We start from the raw sequence: 27,088 nt of genomic DNA on the forward strand, positions 1-27,088 counted from the left end.
CGGGGGGGGGGGGTACATCGACAACCATATTAACAAGGATCTATCTACAGCCGATCACCTGGACTAATGCTTACCTTAAACATGAAACAGAAGTTGAAACGTGCAACACTGCTTTATTAAGAAGTAAAGGTGCAAAATATACCCTTCCCCCACCGGGTGGAGAGTTGCAACTTGGATGTGCTTAATGTTGAACAAACCATGCCCAATCATCCTAACGTCATCGATCATAAGTAGGCTGAAAAGTGTCAGACTAAAATGAAACCAGACCTCTTCAGAGGAGAAACACAAACTACAGTTAATGTTTGAAAGCACTGCACAACAGCAGCCTGGTCACGTGCACCCAACATACCACTTTTGACTACAGAGATGCGAACTCGCATTCCAGTAACCCAGTCTTTGTGGAAAACAAAGGTAATGGCAAGCTCAGTTCAATCCAGAACTTTTAGAAGAAGCAAACCACAGCATTGTGTACCCTTTGTTACCAGTACCGGTCAACCTAATTATGGCGGCAATACAGTGAGTGTCTGAAGCTTCATAGAATGCACCACTGTGAACTAGAAGTCAACGTGCACCTGGACTAGGTAATTTGTCAGGAAAATAGAAGGTTCGATATTAACCGTGGAAGTTGGACTGAAGGTCTAACGCAGTTGAAGCAGTTCTCAGACACTCTTAGGACACGTACAAATAACCCTGGAGTGTCTGGCTCTTAAAGGACCCCTGTTTCTGTGCTGCTGTACACATAACCTCTCCTTTACAAAACCTGAGACATAAAATCATTTTCAATCGCAGCGCACTTAAAGCGTCGCAGTCACTAAACGGTGAAATGCAGCATGGACATTTGCATTGTAGTGCTAATGGCAATAAAGTGCTCATTGGATAAAAAGGCAGGTCGAGTTCATTTCTAAGGGAAGGGGCAGTGGAAGCCAGAGTTCAGAGGCTTTATAGTTCTTGCCCTCCAGCTTTTCCATGCTTAAAAACTAATGCATCGCATATTTCCTCACTTGAGGTAGTGAGCCAGATGAGCTGCTCTGGCTCAGGAAAGGGTCATCTGGACCCTCCTCGGACCCTCAAACCAAAAACAACCGAGCTGTGTGTGATTGAGTGTCATGGTGTGATTCAGAGAGGGAGGAGGGAGTTTGAAGAAGGAGTGCCTGGCAGAGGAAGACAGAAAAGAAAGTAAGAAGGACAGTGGCTAGGAAGAGGCAGGACAGACAGCTGGTGAATGACACATGAAAGCGAAAGGAGGGTAACATCGACATGTGGAGCAGTGAAAAATGGAAAAAGAGAGAGAAAGAGCAGGGGACGGAAAGATGCATCATGGAAGACAGGAGAGACTCTGAAAAGCAGGTAGGGCTGGCGAATAGTCAGTAGTGTGACATGTAACTGACTGTGACTGCTTGCAGAACCCGTCTGTCAAGGGCATCATCCTCTCACAGCATGAACAGATCCACCACTGTGTTAGTGTGCTGCTGCTGGTACCCCTTCCCTGTGCTCCCTTCCCACTCCAATCCACTCCACCTTCATACCAACTCAGTCTGTTACAGTATGACGGTGCTTTTGACGGCTTTGATTAGAGCCAATACGAACCACTCACTTGGCACTTCTTACATTCTCCGTCTTGCTCTTCCTCTATTCAAGAAACTTGGACAGTGCTTGAGTTGATCACAAAAGAAATGTACTAGGGGCCAGAGGATGGCCTAATGTGATTCTAGTGCGTGTAGACAGTACATTTGAGATGTATTTTGTAGCCCAAGGTGTTGTTAGCGCGCCCTTGGCTTATCTATTTCATAATAGTAAGTGGTTGGGCGCTGCTTTAAGGGCGATGAATCTTTTGACTCGTTTAAATTATATATAGATTAGATGTCCTGTAACACAACAGAATTAAATAACAGTAATCACCAAAGAGTCAGAAAAAAACGCACCATGACCAATTTTGCCAAGAATAACCACACCTGTTAGTATCAATAAAAATGTTTATTTCCCTATATTAATAATGCTAAGGTCACAAAAATTAGTCTCAAAACCAAATGGTACAAGTAAAGAAACATCACAGGCTGTCCATATCTTCTAAAGAATCGTAGTTTAAACAAAGCAATGAGAACAATAATCTCAGCGACATAAACACTCATTAATAGCAGCAATATTTGAGAAAGAGATATACAATACATTTATTCAGCAAGCAGATTAACATCAGTTCATTGGCACGAGGAAACACCTCACTAACCTCAGATTAGCATTAGCATATTGGGCTTCACACAATGGTTTTTGTGACATACATTTAGAAAACATCTATCTAGCTATGGCGCTATCAAAACTGCAGCAGTATCAAAACAGTAGCAGTTGGTACCTGGAAAATAAAAGACAAATAACATTGCACAGAACAGTATAATTACCAACCCTAATAAAATCAGCAAAACAGCATAGCTTTATCTGAGGGTCAGCAACATCAGCATCAGGACACGGGGCAGGGAAAAAAGGCGTGACAGTTCAGAATTTGGACTCTGTCTCTGAACCAGCAAATTAATTATCTATGGCAGGCAGCAAAACGCGACAGGCTCTAAGCGAGTGCTCAAGTAAGTACCAGCGTAATTGCATGGAGCATGGGAAATAACTCAAAATAATAAAGTACCAGAATGTCAGTAGACAGACTGGCAAAGCATGAAATGTGAAAGTGACAGATCACAAGAATGGGAAGCAAAGTCTCTGGAAACCAGGAAGCAATGAACCCCCAAATGTCTGTTTCTCAAACATTAAATTAAACTTGCTAAGCATTTGTCATTGGATAAAAACGTCATATGGAAAGAGATCATCCAATCATAAAACATCAGCTCATCAGAATCACATTCAAAGTATCATAAAGTTAGTTTAAATGCTTTGGATTTGCAGCTTTTCTTTTTGCGTAAGCCCAAACGACATTAATTGCTGCATCTGAAGCACACTTCCGAACGGTTCAGTGGAGCCCTTTGTTCAGCCACTCTAAAATACACTGCTTGCCAGACGATAGTTGCAAAGAAGTAGAATCATTTTCAAATCAGTTCTTTCCCTGGAGAGAAACACATCTATTAGTAGGAACACAGAATAAACTCATGATTCAAACAAAAGAAGCTTATAATTCTACAGAGATGATCTCATGCAGTTGATACTTTAGCTCAGCTTGGCAGACCGATAACTACACGCTGGGGCCTTGCTAAGCTTCAGGCCCAGCAGAGAACAAGAAATACTCATATCGAACAAAATACATTTAATTAATAAAAGTTTTAGATTCAAACTAAGAATGTGTTATACAGCAGACATTAAATCATTCTACTAATGTTGTAGTTTTCAGTACTTTGGCAGACGTTCAACATTAGCAGTGGCCTTGCTCTGCTTGAGGTACGGCAGAAACCCAAGAAATACTCGTATTGTTTCAGCATTTATTTTTGCAGAAAATATTTTCTTAAAGAGACAAAAAACATTCTCATCACAATGTCAATTATTTAATATAAACATGTACAGGCCTTGCATTCGATGCAACCACTAAGTAATGCACAATTTTCATTTTGACATCTATTTTTCATTTAAAGCATTTCTCATATTAGTACATCAGTATGATTACATAAAAGATAATTATTTATGTCAGAATATCTGCGCCCACAATCCCTCCTCTGATGACTACATATGTCATCATACTTACAACTCAAATAAATGTATTTATTTAATTGCACTTATTTTCAAAAATTTTGTTTCCCTCACATTTTTATTTAATCTTTTTTCTTTGAGTTTTTTTTTCCATATAATCTTTCCGATTGAAATTCTCCCCTCCTCTGATTATTTTCAAATCTTCTTCTTTTGATCACTTTGTACAATTTGCATATTCCCTATATTCCTATTCCAAATAGACAAATCACAATAACTGAAACTCCTTCAATTATTTTTCTTACCAATCCTTTTCCCAGGTTGCCAATCTAGTTTCCCATAGCAGTCATCCCTTTGCCAGCTTTTTCCCAAATGGTGAGCTCTGTTAGTTCTTTTAATTTAGTTTTATCTTTTGTTATATTGTTAATCAAGCCTCTAACTGCTTTACTGTTGTCCGGTATATAGGAACAAAAATGACGCAATGTAGGAAAGTACCATCTTTCTTGGCATGTTACCCCCATTTTTACCTGTATGTCAGTATGTTTTTGCCTGTCTCACTGGGATCCTGCTGGTCAGGACCCCAGTGCCCATAGTGTATGGCCTAATGTGTGTGTGTGTGTATAGTGCTTAACTGTGTCACTGATTCTCTGCTAATCAGAACCTCAGTGCTTATGCTCTCTCTGCTTTTAAATTTGTCACTATAGGCTAGTGACTTCAATTACCAATTTCAGTTGGCACTCTGGACCCCCCCCCTTATAAGTCCCTAGTATATGGTACCTAGGTACCCAGGACATTGGGGTTCCAGAAGATCCTTATGGGCTGCAGCATTTCTTTTGCCACCCATAAGGAGCTCAGACAAACCATTTCACAGGACTGCCACTGCAGCCTGCGTGAAACAGTCCACACATTATTTCACAGCCATTTTCACTGCACTTAAGTAACTTATAAGTCATCTATATGTCTAACCTTCATTTAATGAAGGCTAGGTGCAATGTTAATAAGTGTGAGGGCACCCTTGCACTAGCAAAGGTGCCCCTACATAGTTCAGGGCCATTTCCCGGAACTTTGTGAGTGCGTGGACGCCATTACATGCGTGCACTGATTAGCTTCACAATGGTAACCCCGAATATGGCCATGTAAGGTGTCTAAGATCATGGAATTGTCCCCCCCATTCCAAATCTGGTGTTGGGGAGCCAGTTGTTTCCATCCTGGGGGCTCCACCATGGACCCCCAGTACTGCCAAACCAGCTCTCTGAGGCTTGCAATGCATCTACAGCTGCTACCACCTCACAGACATGGTTCTGTCCTCCTGGTTTCTGAGCAGCTCAGTCCCAGGAAGGCAGAACAAAGCATTTCCTTTGGGAGCAGGGTGTTACACCATCTCCCTTTGGAAATAGGTGTTACAGGCTGGGGAGCTGTAGCTTCCCCCAGCCTCTGGAAATGCTTGAAGGGCACCGATGGTGCCCTCCTTGCATACGCAAATCTACATCAGTTCAGGGACCCTTTGTCCCTGCTCTGGCGCAAAACTGGAAAAAGGAAAGGGGAGTGACCACTCCCCTGTCCATCACCACCCCAGGGGTGGTGCCCAGAGCTCCTCCAGTGTGTCCCAGACTTCAGCCATCTTGCTTTGCAAGGTGTGGGGACACTCTGGAGGCTTCTGAGTGGCCAGTGAAAGCAGCTGAAGTCAGAGACCCTTCCTGATTGATAGGTCCATACCTGATAAGCCCGTGATAAGTCCATACCTAATACCTGATATAGCCCCTCTCAGGGCTATTTAGGGTCTCTCTTGTAGGTTCTCTTCAGATTCTACTTGCAAGTTTCCAGCAGGAAGCCTCTGCAACTACTACTTCATCCTCTGACCTCGGATCAATCGCAGAATGCTCCAGGAACCGCTGTAACAGCAACAAAGTACCCAGAAGGGCTACTTTTCCTCTGCAATTCAGCTCCAGCCAGCAACTGCACGGTGTGCACGCTTTGAGGACTCCCTGTCTTCATCCTGCCCCAGAAGGACTGCAAAATCTCCTGTGGAGTGACGGAGTCACTCCTCTGCTCAAGCAGGCACCTTCTAAGTTGATGACCGGTTCGCTTGGACTCCTCTCCTGGCAACGAGCATGCTCCTTGGAACACAGAGGGTGGACCCCATCGACACAGACTACTGTCCTGAGGTCCTGCTGTCCCAATTTGGAGGAGGTAAGACCTTGCCTTCCCCGAGAACGACAGTACCCCTGTGCACCGCGTCTTCTTCACCTCCTGAGGCCTCTGCACTATTTGAAAAATTCCTTTGTGCACAGCCAGGCCCAGGTCCCCAGCACTCTATCCTGCGATGCTCAACTCACTGAGTTGTTCTCCGGTGGCGTGGAACCTTCCTTTGTAGTGCTGCACCAACCGTATTTTGCACCTCCTTTGTCCCCGTTTCCTGGGACTCCTGTGGGTGCTATCTGGTGTTCTGAGAGCCCTCTCTTCCTCCTCACACGGAGTTGAGGCCCCCAGGTCCCTCCTGGGTCCAGATAGCACCAACTTGACGCAAAGCACAACTTTGTCGGAACCAAGGCTTGTTGGAGGAATCCAGCGCCAAAACTTGCCTGCATCCTACTTCTCTTCGTGGGACATCCAGTACATCACTCAGGAACAAGCTGACACCTTCCTTGGGTGCATTCCTGCAGTCTTCACCCAACAGGGGACTCTTCTTATGCACCCTCTTCTAGGTTGACAGGGGCTCCTCTCCTTCCTGGAACTTCTTCCGACTTAAGGGCTTGGTCTCCTTCCTTTGCAGGTCTTCAGGTCCAGGAATCCACCATTTGTTGTTTGCAGTCTTGCTTGGTTCTTGCAATAACTCTAATCACGAATTGTAGTGTGGCCTAAGGAAACTTGGAGTGCTTTACTCCTGCTTTTCTGGGCTCTGGGGTGGGGTATTTAACGTACCTTTGCTGTATTCTTACTCTCCCAGCGATTATCTACACACTACACTTGTCTAGGGGGGAATTTGTGATTCGCATTCCACTTTCTTAGTATATGGTTTGTGTTGCCCCTAGACCTATTTTCTCCCATTGCATTCTATAGCATTTCCTATTGTTTGCACCATCCTACGTCTGATTACCTTTTTTTGGTGTCTAGTGTATATATTGTGTATAATACTTACCTCCAAAAAGAATATTGCCTCTAAGATATTTTTGGCCTTGTGTCACCCAAATAAACTACCTTTATTTTTGGTAACACTGAGTATTGTCTTTACTTGTGTATAAGTACTGTGTAACTATAAGTGGTAATGCAGGAACTTTGCATGTCTCCTTGTTCAGCCTAAGCTGCTCTTCTATAGCTTCCTCTATCAGCCTAAGCTGCTACTACATTTTACTGATAAGGGATAACTGGACCTGGTGTAAGTTCCGAAGGTACCCACTACAAACCAGGCCAGCCTCCTACACGCAAGCCTAGCAATTTACAAACTCCACCCTCCTTTGCTAAAAGAATGTCTAACACAAGGCTGCTCTGAAAAGTCATAGCTCTTAACGCAACCATTTCTATATCCAAAAGAATAATGTCTCCTTTATAGCTTGTTAGCATGTTATCCACAACTGGAGAAGACTGTTACATTTTAATAGAATTCAGAACAACTCCCACTGAAGGAATTATTGCTCCAAATATGTTTCCAACAATGCTAGAAACTGATTCTCCCTTTTGTCCCTTTGGTTGTAATTCAGTAATTTTAGGAAATTTACTCAAGTCATCAAGTTGGTACATTTTCGGGAAGACTATTCCCAAATAACATGTGCCATACCATCCTCTAGGAAAACAGTAATATGTCTTTTTCCCACAGATGTAATAGACCCCAGGCACGGGTGGGTCTTCACCATTCAACATAAATGTCCACTTATTCTCAAACAAAAACACATCTACATTCACTTGTTCCCACAAACATTTGATCTACCCTAGATTGTGGTCTGTATATACAAAGCTTTCCTACATGTTGTGCATCTAAAGTTAGTCTCCCTTGTTTAGTTATGTCAGTGAATGCATAGTCAAACCCAGGACTCTGTGAAACTAATCCCTTATCTACCTTAGCCTTTATCGTCCTCCTATCTACTGTGTAATCTAAAAAGCTATTTTCTAAGGGTGAAAGTAAACAGGTTAAATTGTTCCTGTGGGCGAATGCTGTCCCAAACGTTAATGTAGGCTCAAAGAAATCCTTCACTTTTTCTATGTTATCATCCTTAGCTATCTTATTGAGACCCCTAATGATAGGTACAAAAGAAAACACCACATCAGCATTGGGGTAGAAAAATTGTATATATTCTTGGTTATATAATTGTGTTAATCAAAGACTACAACTTATGTCATAAGTAAGCAGTAAACTATGATAGGCAATTCCCTTATCAACAGAGGCTCGCATCCATTATATCAACATCCTTACGCAATGAGCGATAGAAGACATTAGAAGAAAGTTCTTGCTGTGAATGCAAATATTTCTCATCTATTTTAAATCTATCTATTGCTGAAAGAGTAGGCACTAATTCTGGAGAAGTTGTTTCTATAGCTATGGTATGGCTGGCCTGTTTGTAGTGGGTACCTATGGTAGTTATGCTTTATACCAGGTCCAGCTATCCCTTATTAGTGAAATGTAGGCAGTGTCTAGAAGCCAGGCTCTCTAGAAGTAGCTGAAGCTGAGCAGCCAAGATTTATCTAGGAGACATGCAAAGCTCATGCAATACCACTGTAGTCACAAAGTACTCACAAACATGAAAGAAAATACTCAGTGTTACAAAAATAAAGCTACTTTATTTTTGTGCCACAAGTGCCAAAAATACCATAGAGACTATACTCCTTTAGGAGGTAAGTAATACACAAATTATAAACAATAGTATGCAAAAACAGGTGTAAGAACTGTTAGAAAACAGTGCAATTAGTGAAAATCACAATAGTTCGAAATGGGCCTGGGGGAACACAAACAATATACTAAGAAAGTGGAATGCGAATGTCTGTTTCCCACCCAGGCAAGTGTAGTGTGTAGAGGATCGTAGGGAGTAATAGAAAACCCCAAAGGTAAGTACTAGAACCCACCCCAGTGCCAGGAAAGCAGGAATAAAACATAATAACTTTCCCAGAACACACACAGACATGATAAAGAAGATTATGCAAGAACCAAAAGAGACTGCAAGACACCAACAGTGGATTCCTGAAATTGATGACCTGTGGAAGAAGGGGACCAAGTCCTAGATGCACAGAAGAGTCCAGGAAGAACAGGAGTCCCTGCTAACCTGGATGAAGATGCAAAAGAAGAACCACTGGTGAAGAACAGTATTGCACCTAAGCAGACGGAGTCGGGCTCCTGGTTTGTGCAAGTGATGTCCAATGCCAGATGGAGGATTTCAGTCTGGTTTGGATCGCTGGAGTCCACCAACAAGCCTTGGCACACGCAAAGCTCGCGGTTAGCGAAAAATTGCGCTGCCCGAGACCAGGAATTACTAGGTGGACTCTTCCCAGGAAGGGGAGTCGAAGGGGGCTTTCAACAACTCAGAGAGCCCACAGAAGACCAAGCAACGCACACAGGAGTCCCACAGCACGGGGGCAAGGAAGGTGCAAACGAGGCCCACGCAACATGATAACGAAGGCTCCCACGCTGCCGGAGAACCACTCTGGAAGCTGTGCTTCGCAGGATAGAGTGCTGGGGGCCAGAGCTGCAAGATGCACGAAGAACTTCTTGGTAGGATGCCAATAAGCCTTGGCAATTGCAAAACATGCGGTGCACGGGGGTACTGTCTTGCTTGGGTAGGTAAGCTCTTACCTCTACCAAATTTGGACAGTAGGACGTCAGGACCGTCGGGACCACTTCAGTCCACCACCTGTGATGCAGGATCCACGCAGCTCAGCAGGAGAGGGGATCCATGCAGCCGATTGTCGTTGCAGTAGGTGCCTGCGGAAGCAAGGGAGTGACTCCTTCACCTCAAGAGAGATTCCTTTGTTCTTCTGGTGCAGGCTGAAGACGGGCTATCCTCAGAGGAGGCACGACTGGGAAACAGTTGAAGTTGCTGGCGGGAGCTAAAGATACAATGTTGCTGAAGGCGTCTTGCTTTTTTGTTGCAGTTTGTAGAGTTCCTGGAGGGTCCAGATGCAGTTTCTTCGGTGAGAAGTTGAAGTGGAGGATGCCGAGGATTCCTGTTGGAGTCTTGCAATCCGAATCCGAAGTACCACCCAAAGGAGAGACCCTAAATAGCCCTGAAAGGGGGATTGATGAGCTAAACAGGTAAGCACCTATCAGGGAAGGGCTCTGATGTCACCTGCTGGCACTGGCCACTCCGATGCTCCCAGAGTTCCCTGCCAACTTGGAATCCAAGATGGCAAAACCCAGGGACCCTCTGGAGCTCTGAGCACCACCCCTGAAGGACACTGAACAACCAGGCCCCAGCACCAGTGTTCTTTCCCTAAAACTGTACCTTTGTCTCCACAATTGGCACAGCCCTGGCACACAGATAAGTCCTTTGTAAATGGTACCCCTGGTTCCAAGGGCCCTGTGGCCAGGGAAGGTCCCTAAGGGCTGCAGCACGTATTATGCCACCCTAAGGACCCCTCACTCACATGCACACTGCCTCACAGCTTGTGTGTGCTGGTGGGGGAAAAAAATACTAAATCGACATGGCACTCCCCTGAGGGTGCCATGCCCACAACCCACTGCCTGTGGCATAGGTAGGTCACCCCTCTAGCAGGCCTTACAGCCCTAAGGCAGGGTGCACTATACCACAGGTGAGGGCATAGCTGCATGATCAATATGCCCCTACAGTATCTTAGCCAATTCTTAGACATTGTAAGTGCAGGGTAGCCATAAAGAGTATATGGTCTGGGAGTTTGTCAAACACAAACTCCACAGTTAGCCATAATGGCTACACTCAATACTGGGAAGTTTGGTATCAAACTTCTCAGCACAATAAATCCACACTGATGCCAGTGTGGGATTTATTGAGAAATGCAAACAGAGGGCATCTTAGAGATGTCCCCTGTATACCAGCTCAACTGTTAGTGCTAGGCTGACTGGTCTCTGCCAGCCTTCCACTTCCAGACTAGTTTCTGGCCACATGGGGTGAGTGCCTTTGTGCACTCTGTGGTCAGAAACTAAGCTTGTCCTGGGTGGAGGTGCTTTACACCTCCACCTGCAGGAACTGGAACACCTGGCGGTGAGCCTCGAAGTCCAGAGGAGATAATTAGAAAAACATAGAGGAGTCACCCTCCAGCCAGGACAGCCCCTAAGGTATCTTGAGCTGAGGTGACCCCTTCCTTAGAAAATCCTCCATCTTGCTTTGGAGGATTTCCCCCAATAGTATTAGGGATGTGCCCCCCTCCTCTAAACACCCCCCTAAATTTAGTATTTAGGGGCGACCCTGAACCCAGGAAAACAGATTTCCTGACGACCTAAACAAGAAGGACTGCTGACCTGAAAGCCCTACAGAGAAAAAGGAGACAACAACTGACTTGGCCCCAACCCTACCAGCCTGCCTCGACTCAAAAAACCTGCAACAGCTACGCATCCAGCAGGACCAGCGACCTCTGCTGACTCAGGACTGCCCTGCAACCCAAAGGACTAAGAAACTCCAGTGGACAGCGGCTCTGTCCAAGCAACAAAGAAGAAACCAACTTTAAAGGGACTCCAGCCTCCCTCCTGAAGCGTGAGTCCCCAACACTCCTCACCCGACCCCCCCGGCTCATGTTCAGAAGAACCAACACTGCAGCGAGGACCCCAAGGCAACTCCCATGACGTGGCCACACTGAGATGACCTCACTGCAGCCCCACGCTGACGCTTGCAGAGAGAATTCAGAGGCTCCCCCTGACCGCGACTGCCCGGTAACAAAGAACCTGACGCCTGGAAGAAGCACTGCACCCGCAGGCCCCATGCCCAAGACGAACCAACTACTGGTGCAGGAGTGACCAGCAGGCGTCCCTCCTCTTTGCCCAGTCAGTGGCTGGCCCAAGCAGCCCCCCTGTGCCCTGCCTGCATTGCCAGATTGACCCCCGGGTCCCTCCATTGATTTCTATTCAAAACCCGACACCTACTTTGCACACTGCACCCGGCCGCCCCTGTGCTGCTGATGGTGTATTTTGTGTGCCTGTTTGTGACTCCCCCCCCACCCCCCCCTCCAGTGCTCTACAAAACCCCCTGATTTGCTCCCGGAGGACGCAGGTACTTACCTGCAAGCAGACTGGAACTGGAACCGGAGTGTCCCTATTCTCCATAGGTGCGTATGTTATTTGGGCCCCTCTTTGACCTCTGCACCTGACCGGCCCTGTGTTGCTGGTGCTGGGTGTTTGGGGTTGACTTGAACTCCCAACGGTGGGCTGCCTATGCCCCGGAGACTGAACTTGTAAGTGCTTTACTTACCTGCTAATCTAACTTGTACTTACCTCCCCCAGGAACTGTTGAATTTTGCACAGTCTACTTTTAAAACAAATTATTGCCATTTTTGACAAAACTGTGTACATTACTATTTTACTTCAAAGTTCCATATTTACCTATGCCAAGTACCTTACAATTTATGTACTTACTTGAATTCTGAATCTTTTGGTTCTAAAATAAATTAAGAAAATAATATTTTTCTATATAAAAAAACCTATTGGCCTGGAGTTAAGTCTTTGAGTGTGTGCCTGTGTGTGTACAACAAATGCTTAACACTACCCTCTGATAAAGCCTAACTCCTCGACCATACTACCACACATAGAGCATTAGTATTATCTGTTATTGCCAATATCAACCTCTAAGGGGAACCCTTGGACTCTGTGCACACTATCTCTTAGTTTGAGATAGTATATACAGAGCCAACTTCCTACAGTAACCATGTCAAAGAGGGCACGTTCCTACAGCTATAACTTAAAATGCAATTGCCAAGAACAAGTCAATTATTTTATTATTAAAGGGAGAGTTTTACCACATATCAAGCTAACTACCCACAAATATGTGAGCAATCCTGAATGGGAAATTGACTTGAAAAATGTGAGTAATTTGGGACCAATCTTGCTTCCAAAATGATCAAATATTTGGGGGGAAAAATAATGTGTGCATGAGATAAGAAACAATAACAATACATGACCAGCAATGTAAGATAATGGTTTTATAATGTTTTGCTATGTCAAAAGGAAGTGTGCTGTAATGTGAAGCCTTTATAATGGGAAATCTGGAAATTTAGCACCACCCTGAGAGCAAATTTGTTTGTTTTGCCTATGCAGAACTGGGTTTTTTATTATTCCATAAAGAGATTGAGAGAATAGAATCAATTGTTTTAAAATGAGAGGAAGGAATATTAGCTGGCAGCATAGAAGTAAGGTGCAAAATTAAAGGAGAAAGCATCATTATAATTGAGTCAAGTCCACCCTAGCAGGAGAATACAAGGGAGACCAGGTGTTGGTTAGTGACTTCAGTTTTTTTTTAAAAGGACTTTAAAACTGATATTAACAGTTTCTTTAATCGACTTAGCAAAGTTCCTGTGACTTTAGATCTTCAAAAGAATACTAGAAACTGCCTTGATCAATATATTGTAAGTATTCTATCTGATAAAGACTTCTAGCTGCAGATTCCTTATCTTTAGAATTTCATGTTGTCAGCTATAATCTGGAACTTTTGCAGAGCAATACCCTTGTGCGCGCAGTCGGGTGATGTAGTTGGCGCCATCTGTGAGGTCACAATCACCTATAAAGGCACCACCCAGGCACGTGTACGTCAGTTCTTTTCCTTCCGTGCGCTTAAAGCGCAGATTCGGAATTGAGCTACCCGCTGTCTATTTTGACAGGCATTTTTGTACCTTTTTGTCAAGACTTTTTTCATCTGTGCAGGATGACATTGAGGAAGACAGGGTTCAAGCCTTAGGGCACCTGCCACCACGCCATGTCGGTGACGGACCCCCACCAGGTATGTCTCTGGTGCCTATATGAGACCACCACTCAGTCGTGTTCGGACTGGCGGGCCCTGGCTCTGAAAGCTTTAAGGGAGAAGTCCCTGAAGATAATGGTGGGCCAGCAGTCGACGTCGGCGGGTGCATCTCCTCGGAGGTCCTGGTCGTGGGACCTCTTCAGGAGCCCCAAGCCCTCTTTATCCCACTCGAGGCCCTCCGGGCACTCAGGGGAGAGGCACAAGAAGAAGAAGTCTTAGCAGACTTCAACCTTATAAAGACTGTCGGCCGACAGGCGACTCGGGAATGTCGATGTTCCAGGCACGGTTCAGCAGAACCGTTGCCAGGGCTGACTCCGAGCCTCCCCCCTTTCCAGGAGCCGGAGCGACCCCCGCTCAACTTAGAGATTTACTAGGCCATGCGTTTCCTTTTTGAGCAGGCTGGCCCTGCTCCTTTGGTTCAGCAGATGCCCCATCAGGTTCTACACCACCGGCCTCCTGTGTAGCTCTGAACACCACTGGTGCCCACCGATGGCACGAGCCCCATTCTAGTAACCGATGATCCGGAGATGGAATGGCGTTGCTGATTCCGGCGCCCACAGGTGCCAGATCATAGCCTGAGCATTTTTCTGAACAGCCAGGCACTAGTGAAGAACGGGAGGGGTCTCAGGACCCTCTAGAGTACTAATTAGAGCTTATGGACTGGTATGAGGAGCTAGTAGAGGCCAGTGGACTGTACACCTCTACAGATACTGGTATGCTCCCACCTCTTATTGTAGCTATGGCGGGAGGGGGCATCGTATGCAGTGGTGGTGTGTAGGGCAGCAGAGGTCCTGGACCTAGATCTGCCTATGGTGCTGGTCAGGATTAACCTCCTGACAGAGGTGCTTCATCCGAGGGTTTCCACATCAGAACCAATGTTACCCTTTAATGAAACCCCCACTGATGTCCTGCTGGGGTCGAAGTCCAAACCCAGCACAGGGGAGCCTTTAAAAAGGACAATTGGCTGCCGTATTCGCCCGGCTCTGGGTGATCCTAGCTTCCTCACCTAACACCCCACCTTGGAGAGTCTGGAGAGTCTGGTCTAAGCCTTCTCTTCCCATTGCGCCTTCCCTTCTTCTCCCACAGATAGGGAAACCAGGAGGTTGGATCAGTTAGGAAAGAAGATGTTTTCTTCCTCCAACCTGGCATTGAGGTCTGTAAACACCTCATGCCTCTTGGGCCGTTTTCCCATACTGTATGGGATACAGTGGCCTAAGTGCTGCCTCAGGTCTTGGAAGACGTACGGGCCACTCTCTCACAGGCAGTCAAAGATGGGAGAGATGCAGCCAGGTTTACCATCGGGTGTGGTTTGAAAACAATGGACTCACTGGGCAGGGCGATTTCCTCGACAGTGGCCCTTCGATGCCATGCCTGGCTACATACCTCTGGCTTTTCAGGGGATGCCCGGACAAACCTCAAGGATATGGCTTTCGATGGGACCTGCCTTTTTGGCGAAAAAGCAGACTCTGTGCTGGAGTCTTTAAAGGACTCCCGGACTACTGTCAAGTCCTTGGGCCTCTCGGCGACCCTTCGCCAACAGTCTATCATCCCTTTCGAGGCTTCGAAAGGGTCAGGGTACCACGCCTCCCACAGACCAGCCAATGTCCTCCGCCAGGCCAACATCTTGTGTGGGGATGTGGTCGTGATGCCTTGAGACCCAGAAGGTCTGGCCAGAAGTCGTCCACCACCCAGCCCCCCACCTCCACAGCATCCAGGCCATCCTAGCGTGATACTGCAAGACCATGTACGTCCAGTTGGAGAGAGGATTCAGCTTCATCTCCCTCACTGGCAGTCCATAACATCAGAAAAATGGGTTGTGCCGATCATACAGAAGGGCTATTCCCTCCCATTCAAGTCTTTCCCTCCCTCAGTGCCTCACTCAAAAGAACAGCTGATGGAGGATCAGTTAGTTTTGCTCCACAAGGAAGATGTGTCTTTCTTGGCCAGTGAGCCATAGAAAGGGTCCTGATATAAGAAGTAGGCAGTGGTTGTTATTCCTGCTACTTTCTGATACCCAAAAAGAACAAGGGCATTCGCCCTATTCGAGACTTGCGGGATGTCAATCTCTACCTCAAAAAGGAGAAATTCAAAATTCTCACTCTGGCTCAGGTCTTGTCTGCCCTAGACCAAGGAGGCTTGATGGTATCATTAGACTTGCAGGATGCATATTTCCATGTCCCTATCATGCCTGCCCACAGGCATTACCTGCGGTTCAATGAAGGCCACAAGCACTTTGTTTAACGTGTCCCCCTTCGGCCTCACCCAGGCCCCTTGGGTGTTCACCAAGGTGATGTAGGTGGTAGGAGCTCATCTGCACTGGCTGGGGGTTTCAGTCTTCTCCTACCTCAACGACTGGCTGTTGACGCCCGCTTCGCCCCAGGCTGTTGTTCTCCACCTTCAGACTATGGCGAACCTCCTGCATTCGTTGGGGTCCACTATAAACCTGCAGAAGTCACACCTGACTGACTCTCAGACGCTCCCTTTCATTGGAGCTGTTCTAGACACACTGCTGTTTCGGACCTATCCTCCCGAGCAGCGAGTCCAGGATATTCAGGTTACGATTCTGATGTTTCGGCCTCTATCCTGCATTTCGGTGAGACAGACTTTGAGGCTGGTGGGCCTCATGGCCTCTTAGATTCTCTTAGTAAAACATGCCATATGGCATATGAGGACTCTGCAGTGGGAACTGACGTTCCAACGGGATTCGGGCTGCAGGCGTCATTGTGTTGGCCAGCAAAGGTCAACCCAGGATGGACTCAAGGTCTGAATCGCCTGGGGACCTCGACCGCAACGAGATCCGGTGAAGATTCCAGATGCCCAAGGAGGCCCCTGCACCCGCAGCCCCCTTGTCTTGGGGAATCTGAATGCCAGTCCAGCAGGCGCCTCTCCTGCCTATCCAGCCTTTGGTTTCCTGGAACCGACCCCCTGGACGAAGCCTGCAGCATCTTTTGGGACCCCCAGGACACCCTATTGAGAAGCATCGGGCGCCAAGCTCTGTGTTTGCACCCAGCCACCCCTGTGCCATAGAAAGGGTCCTGATATAAGAAGTAGGCAGTGGTTGTTATTCCTGCTACTTTCTGATACCCAAAAAGAACAAGGGCATTCGCCCTATTCGAGACTTGCGGGATGTCAATCTCTACCTCAAAAAGGAGAAATTCAAAATTCTCACTCTGGCTCAGGTCTTGTCTGCCCTAGACCAAGGAGGCTTGATGGTATCATTAGACTTGCAGGATGCATATTTCCATGTCCCTATCATGCCTGCCCACAGGCATTACCTGCGGTTCAATGAAGGCCACAAGCACTTTGTTTAACGTGTCCCCCTTCGGCCTCACCCAGGCCCCTTGGGTGTTCACCAAGGTGATGTAGGTGGTAGGAGCTCATCTGCACTGGCTGGGGGTTTCAGTCTTCTCCTACCTCAACGACTGGCTGTTGACGCCCGCTTCGCCCCAGGCTGTTGTTCTCCACCTTCAGACTATGGCGAACCTCCTGCATTCGTTGGGGTCCACTATAAACCTGCAGAAGTCACACCTGACTGACTCTCAGACGCTCCCTTTCATTGGAGCTGTTCTAGACACACTGCTGTTTCGGACCTATCCTCCCGAGCAGCGAGTCCAGGATATTCAGGTTACGATTCTGATGTTTCGGCCTCTATCCTGCATTTCGGTGAGACAGACTTTGAGGCTGGTGGGCCTCATGGCCTCTTAGATTCTCTTAGTAAAACATGCCATATGGCATATGAGGACTCTGCAGTGGGAACTGACGTTCCAACGGGATTCGGGCTGCAGGCGTCATTGTGTTGGCCAGCAAAGGTCAACCCAGGATGGACTCAAGGTCTGAATCGCCTGGGGACCTCGACCGCAACGAGATCCGGTGAAGATTCCAGATGCCCAAGGAGGCCCCTGCGCCCGCAGCCCCCTTGTCTTGGGGAATCTGAATGCCAGTCCAGCAGGCGCCTCTCCTGCCTATCCAGCCTTTGGTTTCCTGGAACCGACCCCCTGGACGAAGCCTGCAGCATCTTTTGGGACCCCCAGGACACCCTATTGAGAAGCATTGGGCGCCAAGCTCTGTGTTTGCACCCAGCCACCCCTGTGCCACTGAGGGTTTGTGTTGGGTGTAGACCTGTGGCTCCCCCAGTGCTCCTCTAAACCCCCCCAGGTCTGCTTCCCGGGGACACAGGTACTTACCTGCCAGTGGTTCGTCTTCGAGTGCCCCATCTCCATAGGATCCCATTCTTAACCTGACACCAACTTTGACCTCTGCACCCCGCCGGCCCTGTGTTTCTGGTGGTGCATGTTTGGGGTCAAAATAAACTTTGACCTGTGGACATTCTAACCTCTGGAGACTGGAATTGTAAGTCTAGTACTTACCTTCAAAGCATACTAATACTTTTCCTCCCAAGGACTTCATTGGTTCCTATGAAAAATTGCAGGGTGTCAGCTTTTGAAACAGAAAATTGCTACTTACTTTTGAAGTGTTTTATCTGCTTAAACCAAACAAAGTATGTTTGATACATATGCTTAATACCTTTTGACAACTGTACTTACCTGCAACAAAGTGTTTTTGATTCTAGTAATAAAGTAACAAACTATATTTTGCTGTATAAAAACAATTGGGCTGCAGTTAGTCATTGAGTGTGTGCCTCAATTCTTGACTGTGTGTACAACAAATGCTTTGCACTACCCTCTGATAAGCCTAAATGCTTGTCCACACTACCACAAAAGAGAGCATTACTATTATCAACTTTAGCCTCTATTAAGCCTGTGGGGAATGCCTGGACTCTGCACACACCATACCTCACTTTGGTATAGTATATACAGAGCCAGCTTACTACTGCATGAAACCATAAAATGCAAAAGAATGGTCCTTACCATGGCTGCTTTGAGCAGCAAGAAAGATGCAGGTCTACAGTTGTCAGCAGTGTTTGCTTGCTTTACCGGGCTCCCATTGGTAGATAGACTCCCATCTTGAGCGTTGTTGTTGCTTTAGCATTTTAGTGCCTTCCTTTTATCATGGTTTACTGTCATTTATATTTGATTGCTATTTAATAAATGGCAAGTAGGGCGATGAATAACCTTGCCATGGAATAACGTGACCTCTGTCAATAAACATACTAAAATACTACTGAAGATGTCTATCAACACTAAAACATTGCTGTGCCCTGAAAGTCATATTGTTTTGGTGGCAGATTTATTCTGCATTTTCACATTCTGCTTCTAATGTGCGGAGTTTCTATGATAAAAACCAATTTCTGATATCATATGTTAGTAACCCTCCATCTCACAACCTCAAGCTACCTATAATAAAAGAAAATTAATTAGAAAATAACTAACTATTCAAGTCTTTAAGGCAGTACTAAGTAAACTGTAGTCCTGGTTAAAGCTATTTAGAAATTAACTCAACGTAATGACAAAGGCCCAATTTCGGGCAGAACCCAAAACCCAAAGAATAAATGCATCACTCACTATAGACTAGGCTAAATCAGCTCCTAAAAACATAAAATGTGTTAGAAGTGTCACTGAATTAATAAATCCTAGCCTCCTTAAGAACCTTAACACAAGCAAATGTCTAGCACTTTGACAAAAGAGATGGTATGCAGTTCAAGATGACAGCTAAATTAGTAGGCAATCAGCTTAAGATGAGATTATGTGTTGCCCATAAGAAAATGACAGCCTTAGGCAATACCATATTGGGTGTTAAAATGCTGAAATGCTCCATAATCTCCGCATTGAATGGGATAGCTGCTGGGAAAAGGCTTGAAGTAGTGGCGGCAAAGTTATGTTAGGGGTCGTCACATTAAAGACCTCTGTAGGGGAGGCATAAAGCTTTTGCTCACCTGAACAAGAAGCCTGAGAAATGCAAGTCAGCTTCTGCTCACTAGAAAAACAGCAACACTAAACTGATGATGACCTCAGTGGATACCTTTTTTTGGGGTGTAAGTGACCTGTGGGTGGGAGCTGTGGGTGGGAGCTGGCAAGGAAGGAGGGAATAAAGACCATGGGTTGGGGACTGAAGGAGAGCAGGAAGAGAGATAGGACAGAAAATACCCCCAAACTCCCAATACACTCCAGTGCAAGATCTGATGTCAGGAATGGAAGGATACATGATACACTCAAAACACTGTGAGCCTTAAATGCTCCTGGTCGGCATAAACACTGGACATATAGAGGAAAAGCATTCAATCAGGAGAAAGAAAGAGAGCTAGACAAAAAAGCAACCCAGTCATAAGAAAGAGGCTGATGCAAAGCTCACTCTTGTGTTTTAGAAAAAATAGGTATGGTCAATGGACAACTAAAGGTATTTGTAACCGGGAATTAAAGAGTAAATCCAAGTATACCTCTCAAAAGCTCTGTATGGGCACCCCATCACCGATTTGGAAGGCATTGTAATGATATGCAGGAGTTTTCAGAGATAATATTTTACACAGTGGACAGTAGTGGATAATTTAACAGTCAAAATGTGGAGTGATTTTGGCAGGATAGGCAAAAATGTGATATTTTTTCTTTGTTGTAGGAAAACAGCATACAGATCCTAAACTGTGAGGCTTTGGAAAATCTTTGCACAATTCTTCTAAGCAGCAATCGATTGACATCAATTCATGGACTAGATGGGTGTCCTAATCTTAAGAATCTTGAATTATCATACAACAAAATTACACGAATCGGTAAATTATTATTTTCATGAACTCATTGAAAAAATGTATAATTGTTAACATTAATAAACTACATCTGATGGACCAATATGAACTGGATATTCAGTTTTATAGGTTGTTGGCCATAGCAGTATATAATTATCTTGGTTGAACAGGAGTCCAAAGTTTAAGTGCTCAATGTGAATGCATGATTAAAAATGAAGTATTATTATTAATAAAGTACAGCTTCAAAATCATGCAGCAACTTTCTTTGCAGGAGTCAATGACATGAAGTTGGATAATAATGGCCAGGATCGAAGGCATCATAATGTCTAATCGGAGAGGGCATTAACAAGTGAAATCATAAGAAATGCAATAATTAGGGGATACAGTCTTTTTACTTTTTAGATCCAACCCCCTGAAACCAGGCTCTACCCTAAGATTCTGTTTCTGATATGACCATGATGACACATCGACGTATAGGGGTGAAATGGCTATGGGGTTGAAATGGCCACCTGTATGTGAAAATCCACTTTCTCCATCATAGGATCTTCATTGGTAGTTATGAACCTTGAATAATTCCACGCTGCCTGCACAGACATCAGAACACCTTCTTTAAATGTGCTTTAAAATTAGTTTTATTTGACATTTTTCTACCTGTTGCGTCAAGTAAAAAAAAAATTGTACCAGATTTCCTCTTTTCTGAAGAGAGTTTTTTTGTCAAAATACTAGCTCTCTTCACAAAGGGCCCATCCTGGGGCAGGAAGAAGGTTTCTTCAGATGTCCATAATGTATGTATGGTGTGTTTATTTCCTCAACACATCGCTAAGGCTGCAACATACGTAATTTTTTTTCAAAAAGAACACTTACAGAGAGAGGAGGCATCAGACTGCATGGCTAGATGGAGGACATGAAGGCAGACCAGGAGAGGAAAAAGAAAGAGAATGGAAAGATCTTAATCACATCAGTCTCCTCAGAAAAGGAAAAGATTACGTACAGACTCCCACAAAAGACGATGACTCTGAGAGGTCACCTTCTTGACACCAGTACCGCCACCATTCTCATCAATGTCATGTATCAACATCAGTCATTGCTGTCGAAAGGTTTGTCGCCATCTTGCTCGCCGACTAAACAAGGCTCAACTTTGATGGGACTCCAACATCATCACTGTTTGACTTCAAGATAGGTGGCGGTACCTACCTCAATGCTGAAGACTACCACGGCGCCACCGTCACAGACAGTACATTCAGCGTCAAATTCTTACCACTCGTCGTCAAAGTCACAGCACTCCACGTCGATGCTAACACACTCAACAGGAAAAATACCTATGTCACTGCTGGTGACTCCTGCTACACCTAAAAGGCCACATATGATATTGATGACACCCCTCTCGATACAGAGAGTTATTCATATAGAGATTTCATCTTTATCATCTTATTGGTAAGGTTCTTTGCAGCATTCAGACCCTCCGTCACTTGACCAGGACTTGAGACATCCACCAATATGTCCCATAATACCTTTTGATGACCCGCTATAGGTTTGTTTACAGCCATTGAATCTGTCTCCTGTGCATCAGTGCAACAGGGTGACCTCTATTTCACCATTTTACAAATAAAAGGTGCCATCACCAATAAAAACACTACCGCCACGATCTGTATCCCCTAGGACAATGACTCCATCCTGGAGATTCAGAACAAGATCACCGGATTCTACATCCTTCTCTTATACACCAACTTTTTCTCTGAGTCAATCTCCATCTAGGGTTTCACCAGTGAATGATAACTTAACATACTTAGATGTCATAGAAAGCCGACCCTCTAAATTAAATCTACAGATGGACACTCCCCAACCATCGGTGTCTGTAATTTTAGATACTCTATAACCCAGTGCTGCTGCAAGATCCCTTCTCCCAATGCTTCCTGGCCTAATGGAGATAGCGTAAGAAACTTTTTTAAGTCCAGCCACAGTGAAAGCTACAACTCGGAGGTTGTTTAGAAAATGAAGACCTCTGCAACAGGATCTGGAGTTTCTTAAATCCAATCCGAAACCTGATTCAATTATTGTGACTGCAGTAAGGAGAAGACTCGCACCGGCTTTGGAAACTACAGCCCCACCGGACTCAGAAAGCAAGAGGATGGATGAGATTTGAAAGAGAATGTGTGGCACAGCTTTCACTCACTTATACAATGCCAGCTCTGCGGCTTTGTTAGCAAGGTACCATCGTGAGATTTGGAAGGGTATGAAATCATTCATGGACAATCTACCCACCCATCACCAACAAGACTATCTGGAGATGTTTAAAGAGGGCTGTTTAATTTCTAATCAGTCCATCAGTGCTGAAGTGGATTCCATGGAGTTGTTTGCAACAGCGTTTTCACATGGAATATCCCTCTGACGTACTTCTTGGCTAAGACTGTCGTCATTGAAGTCAGACGTGCTGTTAAACATTGACAACTTGCCATTCTCTGGATCATTCTTCTTCAGTCAACACACAGAAGAGGAGATGCTTCACATGAAGAACGAAGCAGAAACGGGCAAAGCTGTCGACTTAGAGGAACAGAAAAAGACCTTTAAACAATTCTAATCTAGGGACAAACTAGGTTACTGCCATAAGATTCAACCCCCTAGATGGCCTTACCAGCAGCAGCATTGCAGGCTCAAAGGTCATTCCAGAGCTGATGCCAAAGGAAAAGATCTCCTCAGCATAAGCCCTCACAAACCAAGGGCGAGAGTTCTCAATCAAAACAATGACAAGCATACACCCACTCCACTGTTTCCCACTACTGTGGGGGGAGCGGATCACAACAGACAAATGGGTGTTAACATCATTCACAGTGGCTATACTGTTTGCTTTACAAATACTCCACCATCAGTTCTTCCACAGCAAGTCACAACAGCCCATTTGGACAACCTCAAACAAGAGACAGCTCTTTTATTGCAGGAGAAAGCAATAGAGGAGGTTCCACAACATCAAACAAATGTGAGGGTGTACTCAAGATACAAGGTCTGGAAGAAAACTCATTCCAACCAATTTCTGCCTATTCTGGACCTCAGATTGCTCAACAAATTTATAAAGGAGAAAAAACTCACAATATTGTCACTACACCAAATATTCTCTCACATAAGGAAACAATGGTTGGATTTGTGAAGTAGACCTCCAGGAAGCGTTCTTCTGCATTCCAATAATACCACGTCACGGACAAATCCTGCAGTATGTGGTAGGAACTCACCATTATCAGTACGTAATACTTTCTTTCGGTCTAAAGACAGCTTCTCAAACCTTTTCCAAATGCATGGCAGTGGTAGCTGCGCATCTAAGAAGAAAAGGTATTTTCGTATCTCCATACTTGGACACTGGCTAATAAGAGCAGATCTTGATACAAAGCGGAACAAGTCTATGCCCCAACTATATCCCTCCTGGCATCACTAGGTCTGCAAATCAGTACAGCGAAATCAGTATCCACTCCAGTACAGTGTCTCACTTTTCTAGGAGAAAAGTTAGACACTCAGCAAGAAAAAGTGTTTCCTTCAAAGGAGAGAGTGTTATCAATTCAAATGAAGAGTGCACATGTTTTAAAGCAGACCAAACCAATGGTTCGACAAGTAGCGTCTGTTCTGTGATGATTGGCATCCTGCATTTCCATAGTCCCAAACGCATTCCTGTACATGAGACCTCTCCAAATGTGCCTGGAAGATCAGTGGTCACAATACACAGGTCTCTAGGGAAAAACTGATTCTATTGACAATCACTGCTCATCATTCTCTCTTGTGGTGGGTCAACTCTCGCAATCTCCTGGCGGGAGTTCCCTTTTAGAAACCAATATCAGCTCAAACGATTCACAGGTTGGGGCACCCATATGAAACATCTGATGATGCAAGGTCTTTGGTCTCAAACTGAGAAATCATATCACATAAATTTGTTGGAGCTGAAAGCTGTTCACCTAGTTCTCCAAACCTTCCTACTATCTTTCAAATCAAAAGACCTTATGATTCAGACATACAACACCACTACAATGTGGAACAAGATCAAGAAAGATTTCTTTTCAAGCTCAAACAATTTGACTTTGGGCTCTGGCAAAGGGGCTTTCACCCACAGCTTCCCATATGCCAGGGGTTCAAAAAGTACAAGCAGATTTTCAGTTGTTGCCACAAGGACAATCACAAATGGGTCCTCAAAGATAAAGTAGTGGAAAACATCTTTAAAGTTTGGGCCATAGCAACATTAGATTTGTTTGCTACCCCCAAAAACAAATACTGCTGAGACTATGCGTCCGAGCCTCTAGATCCACGGTCTCTGGGCAATGGCCTTTTGAGATACTGGTCAACTCCATTCGCATACACCTTTCTACAAATTCTGCTGATATCACATGTAATTCCGAAACTAATCAGATCTTGAATCACAATGATATTGATAGCTCTGGATTGGCCAAGACAGTGGTGGCACATAGTTGTCTTGCAATTATCTATAGCCCACTGGAAACGTCTGCCACTCAAAGCAGATCTGCTCTTTAAAAGTCAGGGAAAAATTCTCCATCCAACAATCAAATCATTGAATTTGGTAGCATGGCTCCTGAGGTCACCCACTACTGACATTTGGATCTCCTGGCTGATTACAAGAACATTTTGAAAAAAGGCAGGCATCCATTCATGAGAACATGCTATGCGTTTAAGTGGAAACGTTTCTGCTTATGGTATCTGACCAGAAACTATAATCCGATTACAGTGCAATAGAATATCATCCTGCCTTATCTAATGCATTTTGCCAAATTAGGGCTTCAATTCTCCTCAATTAAAGTTCATCTAGCAGCCATCACTCTTTATCAGAAATGTCCAACTCAACAATCTTTCTTTAAGATTCCAGTAGTTAAAGATTTATTGGAATGACTTAAAATGGTTTTTCCACAAATCAGAAGACCATCACCCTCGGGAGCTGAACCTAGTGTTATCGAAACTGAGTCCTCCTGTTGAACCTATCCATAAGGCAGCTCTACAACACTTGTCTTGGAAAACAACCTTTTTAGTTGCAATCACTACATTTTTCCACCACAATGGGGTTTTATTATGTACACATCCTTCTTTTTTGCCTAAGGAGGTGTCAGAATTTCATATCAATCAATCTATCGCTCTAGCTACCTTTTTTCCAAAGACTACATGTACATCTGAGCGAGCACTAAATTCTCTAGACCTTAAAGTTCTACGATTTTATTCAGATCGGACAAAATCCATTAGGAACTCTAGCTATCTGTTCTTAAATGATGGCTCTGTAAGACAAGGACTACCATCTTCCAAGCAATACATAGCTAGATGGATCGTCTCTTGAGTTTGATTATGTTATCAGATAGCAAATGTTTTCAGATAGCAAACAAACCTTTGCCAGATAAGCCAAAGGTTCACTCAATAAGAGGTAAAGCCACCACCAGGGCTTGGATGAGGCACGTCCCTATACTGAACATTTGTAAGGCAGCTACTTGGAGATCTTTACACACATTCACAAGACACTACTGTCTAGGCACAGATACTCTTGCTATATCGAGATTTGGACAAGAAACATTAAGAAACATTTTCAATTAGTTTATCTTGTCCTCATGGGTCTGTATCCTGATTCTCCATTGTAGGAATATTCATTGAAGTCATGAACACACTCGCCCTTACCCGGCTCTCAGGTACTTTCAACTTCCTGCGCTTCACATAAAAAAGAACTGACACTCCCAGGCAAACTGCCACTACAGTGCATTGTGGGAAGGGGTCTCTCTGAGGCTCTTAAAGGTACAAGCCATGTTTTTAAGCTTTCAGTGTTAGCGTATAAGGCTGTCTTTTCCTCACATGCTCTCTGTCAAGGGGGGCCTTTTTCTATGATGATGTGCTACAGATATTAAAAGGTATTTTTTCTCCACTGTATATGTCCTGCTACCCTTCTATGGCAGTTTCAAGGAAAATGCATTGCTGACAATCCTACACTGTGACTACGTAAAAATGCTTTGCAGAGATGAACACTATACTACATTTTAGATGAAGGCTAAAAACTTGGCTTTTTCCTAAATAATGGAAGAGTTAAGATCCTAAGTGGAAAAACTCTGGCTGACATGTGGCATTTTCCGGATTGTTTTAATTGGTTTTCAGCGGCACGATACCTGTGAGGTGAACGTGCGCTTAAAAATTGCAGATTAATAATAATAATAATTTTCCTGACATAATATATATTTGAAGAAGGTGTTCCAGTGTTTGCGCAGGCAACATGGAATTATTAAAGGCATATGACTTGAATGAATGTTCCTACAATGCACAACTTTGGCTACAGGCATGTAACTTTTGCTTCTTAGACATTCAGGGATAATCTGAGTTGTGATCATCTGCAAGAAACATGGCCACATTCACCCTCTGTGGAAGGTGTTAAAACATGAACAGCAAATGTGGATTCATCAGCACATCTGAAGAAGGCAAATGGTAATTTGAGCATTGTAAATTAACCCCTTAGCTGCTGGGCCTCTCCCCCTCCCCCGCCCAGCACTGAGCCCTTTTTTGGCTATTTGGGGTACTTCGCACTTAGCCCCCATAATGTTTTGCCCACATAAGCTACCCACACCAAATTTGCGTCCTTTTTTCCCAACATTCTGTGGAGTGTAGCGGTACCTAGAGTTTGTGGCTTCCCCTGTAGGAGAACAAGAAATTAGCCAAAGTACAGCTAAAATATATTTTTGTTTAAAGAAAGAAAAATGGGATAAAGTGCTGCAGAAGAAAGCATCTGTTTTTCCCTCCAAATGGCATCAACAAAGGGTTTGTGGTGCTATAATCACCATCTTCCCAGCTTTCAGGAACAGGCAGACTTGAATCAGAAAACCTAATTTTCAACACAGTTTTGGCATTTTAGTAGGACATACCCCATTTTAACTATTTTTTTGTGTTGTCAGCCTCCTTCCAGTTAGTGACAGAAATGGGTGTG

At 44.7% G+C, this 27,088-nt stretch overlaps 1 protein-coding gene across 2 annotated transcripts in view; it reads left to right on the forward strand.

The window, feature by feature from the left end:
• Nucleotides 1-27,088, forward strand: part of LRRIQ1 (leucine rich repeats and IQ motif containing 1) — a 1,566,481-nt gene that overhangs the window by 311,346 nt on the left and 1,228,047 nt on the right. For both annotated transcript variants that reach the window (XM_069229624.1, XM_069229625.1), the window contains one exon: nt 20,031-20,181. In XM_069229624.1, the coding sequence (XP_069085725.1) occupies nt 20,031-20,181 (151 nt within the window). The remainder of the gene's footprint in view (nt 1-20,030; nt 20,182-27,088) is intronic.

The sequence above is a fragment of the Pleurodeles waltl genome, chromosome 4_1 (assembly GCF_031143425.1).
Source record: "Pleurodeles waltl isolate 20211129_DDA chromosome 4_1, aPleWal1.hap1.20221129, whole genome shotgun sequence".
In the NCBI taxonomy this organism is placed as follows: Eukaryota; Metazoa; Chordata; class Amphibia; order Caudata; family Salamandridae; genus Pleurodeles; species Pleurodeles waltl.